This window comes from Salminus brasiliensis, chromosome 16, assembly GCF_030463535.1.
Source record: "Salminus brasiliensis chromosome 16, fSalBra1.hap2, whole genome shotgun sequence".
In the NCBI taxonomy this organism is placed as follows: domain Eukaryota; kingdom Metazoa; phylum Chordata; class Actinopteri; order Characiformes; family Bryconidae; genus Salminus; species Salminus brasiliensis.
The window spans coordinates 7,650,255-7,663,468 of NC_132893.1; the positions used below are offsets into that span (position 1 = coordinate 7,650,255).

General features: G+C 39.2%; 1 protein-coding gene across 2 annotated transcripts; it reads right to left on the bottom strand.

Annotated features, from left to right (window-relative positions):
- Positions 1-989: 989 nt before the first annotated feature.
- Positions 990-12,556, bottom strand: pargl (poly (ADP-ribose) glycohydrolase, like). 2 transcript variants are annotated; one of them, XM_072659376.1, is made up of 16 exons: positions 12,315-12,556; positions 10,094-10,612; positions 9,883-9,969; positions 9,619-9,708; positions 9,463-9,534; positions 8,948-9,034; positions 7,412-7,572; positions 6,816-6,895; positions 5,777-5,849; positions 5,617-5,692; positions 5,338-5,485; positions 4,893-4,971; positions 4,534-4,642; positions 2,450-2,558; positions 2,216-2,344; positions 990-2,092 (listed from the first exon to the last, which is right to left on the bottom strand). In XM_072659376.1, the coding sequence occupies exons 2-16, from the start codon at positions 10,610-10,612 to the stop codon at positions 1,986-1,988; spliced, it is 1,926 nt and encodes a 641-aa protein (XP_072515477.1). In that variant the 5' UTR covers positions 12,315-12,556; the 3' UTR covers positions 990-1,985. The 2 variants fall into 2 exon arrangements, with proteins under 2 accessions (XP_072515477.1, XP_072515478.1); XM_072659377.1 differs by lacking the exon at positions 12,315-12,556 and adding an exon at positions 12,227-12,295.
- Between the last annotated feature and the right edge of the window lie 658 nt (positions 12,557-13,214).

Below are 13,214 nucleotides of genomic sequence, written 5' to 3' on the forward strand. Positions count from 1 at the left end.
TTTTGCAGCATTGGCGATGAGATTAGACTGGTTCCTGCTACTCACACTTTCCCATGATTCTCCAAGAAATTTAGATCTGTGGCAGTAGTAGTCAGTATAAGTACCTGTTTAAGGAAACTGGCCTTACTCCTCATTGTTTGCTTTACCGAGCATGTGTGTAAGTACAGTGTCCTGAACACGGCTGTACTCTGCCTACTATTTAATCACCAGGAATGGCAGCAGTTCTAAACTCTTTTGAAAACCATAAACAAACATCTTCAACCACCCACTTAATTTAATTTGAGCTTGTTTGAGCTTGTCGGGATGTTCTTCAGGATAAAGGTGTCCCAATCCACCTACCCTCTATGTTTAATAGTCTTCTCCAAGTAACCCTTCAGAATGATGACTGGCTCTCACTTCTGTTGGTCCATCTACAGTCTCTAATATCATCAGTCTTTTTTTTTGTCTTCTTACCAGCTTGACCGTAACCCCACAGCTAAACATGGTTAAAATTGCTAGCCACACCTGTACTTCAAATCCAGTTTTCCTTTTCTAACTTAAGTGAATTATTACTTTAGTTTCATGTTTATTTAACTAGACATGGTCCCTAACAAGCCTCTTTAATCTGATTATTATATATTTTTCATTATTACTATTATTATTATAATTTTTTTTGTTAGTCTGCTCCCTTACAAGTCGTCGCTGATCTCTTCGCTGATGCCGGTTTCCTTATGTTGTCGTCTGCATGACATCTTTTACAGACTAATCTTCATCTGTTAGGCTTGGGTTCTTTTTTTTTAATAACTGTGTTCAATAAAGGCAAAGTACAACATTGTACAACATTCACATAGTTTTTACCTATATTTGTGATGGATCAGATGAAGATCAGACCCCTTTTAATGAATGATCAGTACAGATATCTATCTTAAGAAATCCATAAGGCTTTACAAATGTTTTGCTACTGGAAAAATGATCCCACAGGAAAGCGGTTAAAAAAACAAACATTGATGGATATTTTTGTGTGATTTATTGTTTGTGTTTGATTTATATTTACATTGAGTGTTGTTTTTTTTGTTTGTTTGTTTTCATATAGGATGGACCATACTGAATATTTCTTGATATCCCTAAACTGTCTGAGATAATGTTCTATTGACAGACCAGGCTGAAGGGTAACTTCTTGGACAACACAAGTCCCTGGCATCCACAGTAGGAGCACCATACTAACATTCAAACATGGTGGTGGTAGTGGGACAATATTTAGCTGAACAACCTGAACAACTTGCTGTTGATGGTTGTTGTATCTGAATACGTTTCAGTAGACTGTTTCAGTCCATCAGTTTATACAGCAAATAATACAAAAAATCAGGTTTGGGTGTAGCTTTGCCAAAGTCGTGATCAGATGCTACGATGAGGCTTCAAACTGGCATTCCATGCTGGAAAAACTAAGAATATGCCTGATTTATAGCATTTCTGATATGAAATTATGGGAAATGTTGACTGCAGTTACTGCTGCTAAAAGTCATTCATAAAAATCATTCACAGCATAAAAAAATCAGGAGGGATGTTAATCAGGGGGTATACACTTATTTATGGCACAGTATAACTAACCAACTGTTTAAACATTGAGGCTAACTGAATAAACAAGTGCTTCTGCTTGTTTGGAGCGAAAACCTACAGCCACAATAGTTTACGTAATATTAGTGATCCCCTGAGCTAAAGCATCATTGGTTTTGTGGAAGGCAGTAGATCTTATTCATTACAATTTTGGCACGTAAATGGTTTTATTACTTAATCATTCCTGATGGTCCCCCATTAAAAGAAATAAGCACCATCATTAAACATCTTACACATTTTTATATAAAGTGCAACACCATAGACTACAGTTCTGCTTTAAAACTGTTTTGCAGACCAACGTAAACCCTAAAATCATTCAAATCAATTTCTTCCAGTATGTGAAAAGGGGTCTGGCTGTTCGATGTGCTCCTCCCAGGGTCCAGGCTTGCGTTTCACAGTTGACTGGAGGGAGTCTGGTGTTTGATGTAGTCAAACACACTCTTTGACTTATGACGATTGTAGTCATCACAGTAGTTCTTCAGCAGCGAGTATAAATGAGCTGTGAAAGGAGGGACACTTTCATCTAATACAGAACCACCAAAAAATGAATACATTCACCTGGAGCTTAACATACTGCTTAGCATCATTTGATGTTACAGAGACGGACTAATCTTATACTAACCCACGCTGACTTTGTTGGTCTTCAGTAAGTGATGCATTTTCTGTAGCTCCTGTGCCTGGCCCTTGTGCCCAAAAGTGAAGAAGGCCATGTCTCTTTTAGCCACAGCTGCAGCCATCATCTGAATAAGAGCTTTAAAACAAATAAAACAAATAAAAGGTTTTTTTATTATTTATTTAAATTCATTACATTTGTAAATACTTTTTATTACAGTTTACAATTGGTGCTGCCACTTACCCTTGAGCTGTGGATCACCATTGAAAGCCCCACAGCCCCAGTTGCCAGTTGCAATTGCAGGTGTGTATTCAAGAGGAACAGATGGGTCTCTCCTGAAGCCAACATATGCCTAAAACAAAAGTGATGGAGAATGACCCACCAAAGGACATGTACATTTCCAGAACTCCATATTCACACACACAGTTAGACAGAATGCTATGAAAAAAGTTAGGATGGCTAAATACAAGCCTTAGAGGAATAAATGTTAAATACATTATAGTAATAAAGGCCTTTTGCCATTATTTAACCACAGTTAAAGATGTATACAGTAGATAATATTAAACTTGAAGCAGCATTGTGAAAGAATTTGTCATGTTTGTTTGTTGTCTCCCCCTACAGTTAGGTAGTGTAAACATTCTGGTCGGAAGTGGAAATGATAGAGACACAATTCTCCCTAATGAATGTTGTACCATCTTTATTGATTCTGAGACTGCCATTTTAAGGTAACTTAGTATATAAACCTGCCCTAATTTGAAACTGTACTAACATCAAATAATTACATACATACTTGCTAAAATGTCCATTTAATGAGGAGACTGTTTAGTAACATTGGGATAAAGCACAGTGATTTATCAGTCCACTCAGGCTTTAGTAGAGCTCAGTAACACTGAGATAAATAGCTGATCAGCACAGTGATTTATCAGTCTACTCAGGCTTTAGTAGAGCTCAGTAACACTGAGAAATAGCTGATCAGCACAGTGATTTATCAGTCTACTCAGGCTTTAGTAGAGCTCAGTAACACTGAGATAAATAGCTGATCAGCACAGTGATTTATCAGTCTACTCAGGCTTTAGTAGAGCTCAGTAACACTGAGATTAATAACTGATCAGCACAGTGATTTATCAGTCTACTCAGGCTTTAGTAGAGCTCAGTAACACTGAGATAAATAGCTGATCAGTGCAGTGATTTATCAGTCTACTCAGGCTTTAGTAGAGCTCAGTAACACTGAGATAAATAACTGATCAGCACAGTGATTTATCAGTCTACTCAGGCTTTAGTAGAGCTCAGTAACACTGAGATAAATAGCTGATCAGCACAGTGATTTATCAGTCCACTCAGGCTTTAGTAGAGCTCAGTAACACTGAGATAAATAACTGATCAGCACAGTGATTTATCAGTCTACTCAGGCTTTAGTAGAGCTCAGTAACACTGAGATAAATAGCTGATCAGCACAGTGATTTATCAGTCTACTCAGGCTTTAGTAGAGCTCAGTAACACTGAGATAAATAACTGATCAGCACAGTGATTTATCAGTCTACTCAGGCTTTAACAGAGCTCAGTAACACTGAGATAAATAACTGATCAGCACAGTGATTTATCAGTCTACTCAGGCTTTAGTAGAGCTCAGTAACACTGAGATTAATAACTGATCAGCACAGTGATTTATCAGTCTACTCAGGCTTTAACAGAGCTCAGTAACACTGAGATAAATAGCTGATCAGCACAGTGATTTATCAGTCTACTCAGGCTTTAGTAGAGCTCAGTAACACTGAGATAAATAACTGATCAGCACAGTGATTTATCAGTCTACTCAGGCTTTAGTAGAGCTCAGTAACACTAAGATAAATAACTGATCAGCACAGTGATTTATCAGTCTACTCAGGCTTTAGTAGAGCTCAGTAACACAGATAAATAACTGATCAGCACAGTGATTTATCAGTCTACTCAGGCTTTAGTAGAGTTCAGTAACCCTGAGAAATAGCTGATCAGCACAGCGATTTATCAGTCTACTCAGGCTTTAGTAGAGCTCAGTAACACTGAGATAAATAACTGATCAGCACAGTGATTTATCAGTCTACTCAGGCTTTAGTAGAGTTCAGTAACCCTGAGAAATAGCTGATCAGCAGAGTGATTTATCAGTCTACGCATGCTTTAGTAGAGCTCAGTAACACACAGTTTAAGACACAGTATTCAGTGTTTGCATTTGAAGATTGTATGTGTTATTCTGAATATAAACTCCAGATTCTTAAATTGTGCTCTCTATATTCCTATTTTTACATATCTCCCCAACCTTGTTCACACATTTACTGTATCAGACAGCTGACCTTGTTGAGCTCTCGCATCACATTTGTTTCAGTGTATTGCTCCCTGAAGTCCCTGAAGTGCAAAGCATCAATGGCAACAATCTGACAAAAGCGTCTTTTCCACTTGTCCCTGTAACAGAAGCACACTTAGAGTAAAACCTTTTCCATAATGGTGATATAACAGTCATTACATAGATGAATATGTCGAGCAAAAATAGCTAAACCACAGCTGCTGTTCCAAAAGTGTCATCCATTTCTTAGACAATGCTCATATATCAGCATGCTAACTATATTCCCTTTCTGCATCTTGGTATAACATGTGTTGCTAGTGCACTGGTTAAAGTAAACTCCCCACAGCACTGCATGCAATGCTTCTTTACCTTTTGGTGTTATCTGTATATGGACCTTGCCATTCAAAGCTATTGCTGTAGCCAGAGATGGTGTTGTATGTCTGGGTACCTGAAGAGGAAAGAGGGCAGAATTCATCAACAAGCAAAAAGCACAGGTTTCAAACATTGGCAATGACTTGCAGACTGCCCATTAGCCTGCATACGTTAATAAGCTAAACACGCATGCATTCCTTCTTCTGTAATATCAGACCCCATCACCAGACCTCAATTCCAATTCTCCATTTAGAACAACTGGTAAAATGTGCACCCAGTTCAACTTGTAAACTCAAGGATCACAAAATACTGGTGTAATTCTTAGCTGACAGGGCAGTGGCTGTTATTAACGCAACGGTATGTGTAACCAAGAAATAAGTTTGTCAGATAAGTTTATTTTACAAATGTATATGATGCTTATTTTGAGCTGTTTGGCTACTACCTGTGATCTTCAGGCACTCGTTGTCACCCAGTTTCTCAGTGAAGAGCCTGGCCACAATCAGCTCTGGGCTCAGAAGGAAGAGGATCTCTTCTTGGACAAGTCCATTGCCCAGCACCCCTCCACCTATGTACTTGGAGGCAAAATCCACCTGTCCAGTATGAAAGAGAAAGTAGTTATCATGTGCAAAAGGTGGAACATGGTGGTCTCACTGGTTAGCGGGCTAGCAAATGTGCCTCCTCTGTCTAGGAAATAATGTAATGTGCAAAATAAAAGCCTAACCTGCAGCATGCCTTTACCCTCTTTCTCAATGCAGCCTTCTGAAAAAACCTGAAGGTCGGTCAGAGTCTCCAACTGCCTAAAAATCAAAATGAACCGTCAGAACGAAGACTTTCATTTGTGGTTGTATTAGACCTTGTAGACTAAAGCTAAAGTCACTTACGTTTTCCAGCAGGGAAGTTGACTTGGTGGAATGCAGATTCTTTCAAAAGTGACCAGTCCATCAGGTCTTGTTTCTATTACACAACAGCACACACCAGGAGTAACTATTGACCCCTTCAAGCACTTTACTAATGATTTCTCTATCACAAATGGTTTCAAATATTGTGACAAACAATACTAACTGAAAAAAATGCTTCTTGCTTAAATATACCTCTGTGCTGGAGAAGTGCCAAGTTTCAGAATTAAACAACAACTGGCCTGTACCAGTGAATCGTTTAATAAGTTCTTCATTTTTGGATAAAATACTCCCTTAAGAACTCCATTCAAGTACCACTGGTCAGGAAAGTTTTTTTTTTTTAAATTGTGCCCCACAAGCCTCATCCAACCAGCTAAACAACCAGGAGAACAAGTGCCAGGAAAAGATTAATCTCTCTAGGCTAAGATTACTTCCATGCAATAAGCAAACCTGGTAGCCCAACAGAGTAAGGTTTTACTTGTGGATATTGTAACTATACAGTGGGTAAGGTCATTTTTTTAACAAATACAGAATGTGAATGGACAATTTTTGGGTTGTAATAGATAATCAGCCTGCCCATGGAATGATGATGACACAACAGGCCCACACTAGTATACAAAGTATATTCAAGTTTTCATAGACTGGCTAAGATGGCTGAAATTATGAATTTTTGACATTAAAATTTACTTTAAAATATAAAATAATACTGGATGGAACCATCTGTGCAAATGTCATTTGTAATCAAAATCTTATGATACAGCTTACACACTTGGAACTGTAATTAATGTTAGTATACTAATATTAGTGTTTTTCTCTCAATAAAACTTTATAATAATGCTTAACTGAATATTTGTGTTTTTATTAATTATAATTAAATATCATACGTTAACACGTTAAATAGATCTGCAGCACTGCACATCAAGGAAACCTTTTGGTACAAAACACTTTTCCAACAATCTATTGTATTACTGGAAGGAAGTACAGCTTAGGAGAAAAAAGCAAAAAGCTGAGTTAAGTTTTTTACCATTATCAGTTACAGTGTTGAAGTAATGGAAGAGGGCTCTCAGCTTCTGTATCTTCCGCATAGAAGAGTCACCAAACAGGCTATGAAAGAACATGAAAAAACACATTTGTAGGTTGAATACCTAAAGTATACAAACATATATAGTTGTGGTTGGGGGACATTCTGGGTTTTCAATTATTTCTTTGAACTGTTCTTTTTCTGGGGCAGAATGAGTTACTACACATAGCTTAAAATTTAGAGGTGCTGAAAACTCATCCTGCCAAGTCTAAGCCCTCACTTTCCATCAGTGATCATGATTGGCTACAGCTTGTAGCTTCTCTGTGCCACATAAAAAGTGTTTGTTGGATTGCACTCATTGAATGAACAAACACAGTACAATTAGAAAGAAGCTCTGTGAAGGATGATCACAGATTCACACAAGCAAGGAATGTCTCTTGGAGCCATTTCAACACAATTGTAGAGTCCAAGATCATCAGTTCAAACAACTGTACGTATAAGTTCAAGTTACAGAGAGCTTCACCCTCAGCTGAGAGGAAATGGGTTCAGATCATTAAGAACACCACAAAAAAACACCACAATATAGAAGGGAGTCATACTTGCTGAAGTTGATGGTGGGATAACTGGCATATTCGCTGTCAGGCTTAGTGGTGTTGCGATGAGGGAAGGTACAGAAGAAGGCATTGGCCAACAGGCAGGAGATCTGGACCTGGGACAATGTTATGGCATGGCTGTGCTTCTGTTTCAGTAGAGGAATGGCCTGTGCACAAGATAAATATATATCATACAGCTGTTTGCAAACTGTGGCCAAAGAAGGTGTTTTCCTTCTCTTGTAAAGCTACAATTTTGGAAATACAAGTTTTTGACTACATGTGGAAAAATTTAGGCCATCCCATGAACCTTTGTCTTTTTCAGTAATGTAAACATCTGGGCATTTGATCTTCATTTAAACAATATTAAGAGATGTAGGTACAATAACTAAACAAATAAATCTTTTTTTGCAATCTTGCAATTTTTTGCAATCTTCTTTGGGGGAAAAAAGTTAAGACACCCTATGTCTTAATAGCCTTACCAGTCTCTGGCATTAACTAGGAGAAAGTTTGTCCCACTCCTCCATGCAGAATTCTTTCAGCTGTGTGATGTTTTAGCTTTAGTTTTTAGAACATGTGGTCTTACATTTTCGTCAAGCGTCCTCTAAAACAATAAAGAATTCCTAGTCGGTTCTATGTTGGAGAGCTCTCAAGGCCCAACTGCAGAAAAGCAGGCCAAACCATGACATTTCAACCTCCATGCTTCACAGCTGATATGGGTTCTTGTGTTGTGTGTGGTTTACGCCAAACATGTCCTCTGTTACTGTGTCCAGATAATTTATTTGATTAATTTGTCCAAAGCACATCGTTCCATCACAGAACATTGTTTGTGTGGTCTCTTTCTAATGGTAGATGTTGTATATTGACTTCAGCTGTGGACGGAACTACCAGTAGATCCCATGATGAGATTTTAGGATTGTTGGAGACTTTGTTAAACATTTTGTAGTCTGCTGTTAGACAGAACTTGCTAGGACGGCCTGATTTCTTAGTGTTCTGAGACCTTTACAATTGCTTCTTAGACTCATCTGGATCTACAATCTTCTTTCTGAAGGCCCCAGAAAGCTCTTTGGATCTCACCATGATAATAACACTCACTTTACAAACCAGACTAACTGTCTAAAGTTAAAATAAGACAGGCTCCTCCAAAATCTCCTCTAATGATGTTCTAATCATCTGCAGCTAATGTGGTGCACCCAATACGTTCAAACTTTTCCTCACAGGAAAATAGTATTTTTATTCATATATTTCTTCAGTTAAGACATTTCTTCAGTTAATTACCTCCATCTCCCAGTATTGTTCAGGTGAAGATCAAATGTCTATGTCATATGTTTAAATATATTAAAAAATAAATTCCATATCAGGATATTCATTTCATGTCATTACATTATATATACCAAATTGGTATATTTATATTTGCCAAGCTATGGAGCAAAATAATAAAAAAGCCAAAAGCTTGTCTGAATTTGGTCTACCTACACAGGCGGTCATCACATGTAATCAATAAAGCTAGAACACATGAACACAATTCACAATTCAAAATCTTACGTGTTTGATTTGATCTTGCAGCTGCAGTGCCAGTCGAGCCATCTTTGAGATCACGGTGGAAAAGTTGTTCTCATGCTTGTTTACTTGCTGGTGAACAAATTCAGGAATATAACATATATTATTATTATAACTATATTTTATATATAGTTATATATCATAAGTTAACACAAGATGCCACTATATATCTGCGTATAGAGGCACATATCTGGCAGTTCATTAAGTAGACTTTTTCAGGTGTGCCTGTGCAACACATGCTAGCATGGCACTACCATGCTGCCATACAGCGAATGGACCACCTAAATAATATCTGATCAGCAGGTGTCTTTCGGTGGTCTCTTTTTTTTGATAAATGGGGTAGAGGGGGCTGATAACCTGTGCAGCAACAGATGGGTTACAGTCAGCCTACAATATCTATGAAAGTAGATGTTTCTGATAAAACAGGGACCAATAAGAGTAGACGCAAGGAAAGGGTGCTTAATATACAAAGAATAAAACAATCCATATTCATGACCAACCTGAACATAGCTGTTCAGGGCATTGAAAGTCCATTCCTTCTTGTATGCCCGATTGTACGACATAATGGCCATCTAAAACAACAGAAGAACAACATCCAACACATATTACAATAGGTAAAGACTGTGTATTTGTATTTGTATTATAGAGTATCGTACCTCTACGTCTTTCACAGATGCACTTCCCCTGATAAGTCCTTGTAAGGCTTTCTCTGTGACTTGCCAGCGAGACAGAGGTTCATTTTTTGGCTATAAAAATAAAACCTATCATTATTTAAAAAAACAATGTGTGCAAAAACAGATGTAATACATTATTTGATTCTTTATAAATAAAATGTAATAATACAGCTTTTCTCATAGTGCACCTTTAACCCTCCAAGTAAAATGTGCAGTAAAGATAAAAGTAACAAGATGCAGACTTACAAAATGTGGCAGTAATTTCACGTGGTTGTTGTCCCAAGCATGTTTACCCTCATGTGGAATCAGTAAATTGTCGTTAAACTTGGTTGTCTGTTGATACAAAGAATTTACATGGATGATCATGTAAATGAGTAATAAGAGACTGGAATTGGAGTGTGGATTTTTAGATGACACAATCTGATAAGAAAAAAAGCTCAAACATGAGGGCCCTTACATCTATAAGCACGGTGTGATTTTGTCTAGGGCGCAGAGTGTCCAGTTCCATATGGCACTCTGGCTCTCTCTTCAGCATTTTGAGGTTTCCCAGCTTGTCCCCACTGTTGGAGGATGGCCCCAGGTCTGTGGCTTCCCCATAGGAGGACTGACTGTGCTTGCATTTTGAGGACTGTTCCTTTGATGATGCTCCACTTGAGGTGGCTCCACTCGAGTTCGCTTTATTTGAGTCAGATGTATTCACCCCCACATTGTCTAAGACTGAGGCCGTACTGTTTGGTTTACTTAAGCATCCTTCATTTGAGCCCATTGCAATCAAGTCTGCTCCTGTCGAGTCAGCTCCACACAAGCCTGCTTTTTTTGAGTCTGCTCCTGTCGAGTCAGCTCCACCCAAGCCTGCTTTTTTCGAGTCTGCTCCTTTCTGGTCAGCTACTTTTGAGTCAGCTTTATTGGAACTGTCGCCTGGTGACTGGTGGGTGAGGCATTTCTTCATTTGAGAGCTGTCATTTCTACGAGTCATCTATGGGGGGAAACGGAGGAGAGACTCTCAAACCACAACATACTTCAGTATCTAACCTTTATAAACATCATAAGAAGTACTTCACAGATTTTAGTGGTGAGTGACAACTGTCTTAAAACATACACCATATATACAAATGTTTGTGGACACATCTTCTAACGAACGCATTCAGCTACTTTAGTTGACATCCACGGGTCACAGACGTGCAAATGCACACACACACACACACACACACACACACACATACACACACACAGCTTGTCTAGTCCCTGTCAAGAAGTACTGCCAATAGAATATAATGTGTGATCTAATGCAGTGTGATCTAATGCAGACTTGGAAAAGGGGCTGCATCAAGTGCTCATAGGGGGTGCCATCGAACACTTTGAAAGAAATGAGACACCCTATGGCCTTGCGCACCTAGGACCTAAAAGGGTGCAAGTAAAGTAAGGTGCAAGTATCTGTACAGTGAAATGTGTCCTCCGCATTTGACCCAGTGAGCACACACCCCCAGAGCGGTGGGCAGCCAACTCCAGCTCCTGGGGAGCAGAGATGGTGAAGGGCTTTGCTCAAGTGGCAGCTTGCCAAGCCTGGGTATCGAACCCACAACCCTGTCATCAATAGCCTGGAGTTCTAACCTCTGAGCCACCATGAGTGCGAGTAATGGGCCAGGGTCTACGAAGGGCCATAGTGAAGGAGACTTCTGCCCCTGTTACCTCATTACTCAGCGGTAGCTCTTTTCCTCCATCTGGTGGCGGCTTTGGGGTCTAGCCAGCTGACCCTTGACACTCCTCAGCTCATGCACCCATTTAATAAGCAGTGCGATATCTAGCCTTGTTCTTTCAGCAGATGCAGTTATATTTTTGGGGGGATTTCCAACAAAAGAAAGGACAGCTCTCTTCAAACACATCCAAAAACGTCTGTGGGACATTATGTGCATGTGAGCCAGGGGGCAGATGTGTCCCCTGTTTTAAATGGGTGGAATTCTGCTCAGGTCAAGGAAAACTTTCTCTACAAAACTGGCCAACCAAGTTCTACAAAAATGTGTACCGTAATAAGATATTTAAAAAAAATATAAGATTTTTTAAGATATAAAAAAGATTTTAAATAACATTTTTTTAATATTAATTACTTTAATAAACCAACAGTGATGTTAAATAATGTCAAGCGTCCGCTGAAAGGTGCATTTCTGCATGTATTTAACCTAAAAAATAATAATAATAATATTACACAATATTTAGCCTCAAAATACTGTTTGCAAGAGACGCTGACAACCTCACCACAGATCTCACTTCACTGTGGGGAGCCAGCAGAGATGCAGACATGAGAGAAAGCGTGAGAAGGAGTGAGAAAGAGTGAGAAGGAGTGAGAAAGAGTGAGAAGGAGTGAGAAAGAGTGAGAAGGAGTGAGAAGGAGTGAGAAAGAGTGAGAAAGAGTGAGAAGGAGTGAGAAAGAGTGAGAAGGAGTGAGAAGGAGTGAGAAAGAGTGAGAAGGAGTGAGAAAGAGTGAGAGACTGAGAAAACCAAGCTTCTAAATGCCTTTTTAGACAGCAGGTTTCAGACGAGCCATTCCCAATGCCCGCTTTCGATTTCGCCGAAATGCTACGGCGAGCTATACCTAAGCCTTTAGCTTCACGCAGGATACGCCGAGGAGTCTCCCAGAGAAGAAACCCAGCAGAAATAAACGATACACTTTATTTACTCACTATAGGCTCAGCTGTGTGAGGAGACCGTGGTTGGAAATCTGCTCGGCACAGCGACAGGACGTGAAGCCAATCGCATTATATCGAATGTGAAAGTACGAGGACGAGGAGGAGGTGTTTTACTGAAGCCACGGAGCTCGCCTGACAGAAATTGGTCTACAAATCCTACACAAATGGTCTCTAGCTTTCATAAAAAAAAACATTTGATCGTTCCTCTGATTGCAAGCCCTTTTCCTCAGCTAATTTCGACACTAGTGTTTTCGTGTTAGGCTCAAGGCAAACTAGCGTGAGTTACCTGAAGAAGACTACACGTCATCGTGCATTTCACTCTTTCTGCCAACAGATGGCGCTAGTGTGCAAATATGGGCTGATCAGCGGAGCCATTGCTTTGCTTGCACTCAACCGTCAGGTTTGTTAACAATGCAGTCTATCTTGTACACCCACAAACTGGCCGCTTTAATAGACACACCTACCTTATTCCTCAACTCACTGGCCACTTTATTAGAAACACTTACCTTATGCTTCAACTCACTGGCCACTTTATTAGAAACACTTACCTTATGCTTCAACTCACTGGCCACTTTATTAGAAACACTTACCTTATGCTTCAACTCACTGGCCACTTTATTAGAAACACTTACCTTTATGCTTCAACTCACTGGCCACTTTATTAGAAACACTTACCTTATGCTTCAACTCACTGGCCACTTTATTAGAAACACTTACCTTATGCTTCAACTCACTGGCCACTTTATTAGAAACACTTACCTTATGCTTCAACTCACTGGCCACTTTATTAGAAACACCCAAGTCGTGCTTCAACTCACTGGCCACTTTATTAAAAACACTTACCTTATTCCTCAACTCACTGGTCACTTTATTAGAAACACCCAAGTTGCGCTT

Excerpts from the sequence above, each read along its gene's own strand:
- pargl (XM_072659376.1), bottom strand. The coding sequence starts at position 10,612 with ATGACTCGTAGAAATGACAGCTCTCAAATGAAGAAATGCCTCACCCAC. Across the intron at positions 9,970-10,093 it reads ATCACACCGTGCTTATAGAT|ACAACCAAGTTTAACGACAA; the intron begins GTAAGGGCCCTC and ends TTGTATCAACAG. Across the intron at positions 9,709-9,882 it reads TGAAATTACTGCCACATTTT|CCAAAAAATGAACCTCTGTC; the intron begins GTAAGTCTGCAT and ends TTATTTTTATAG.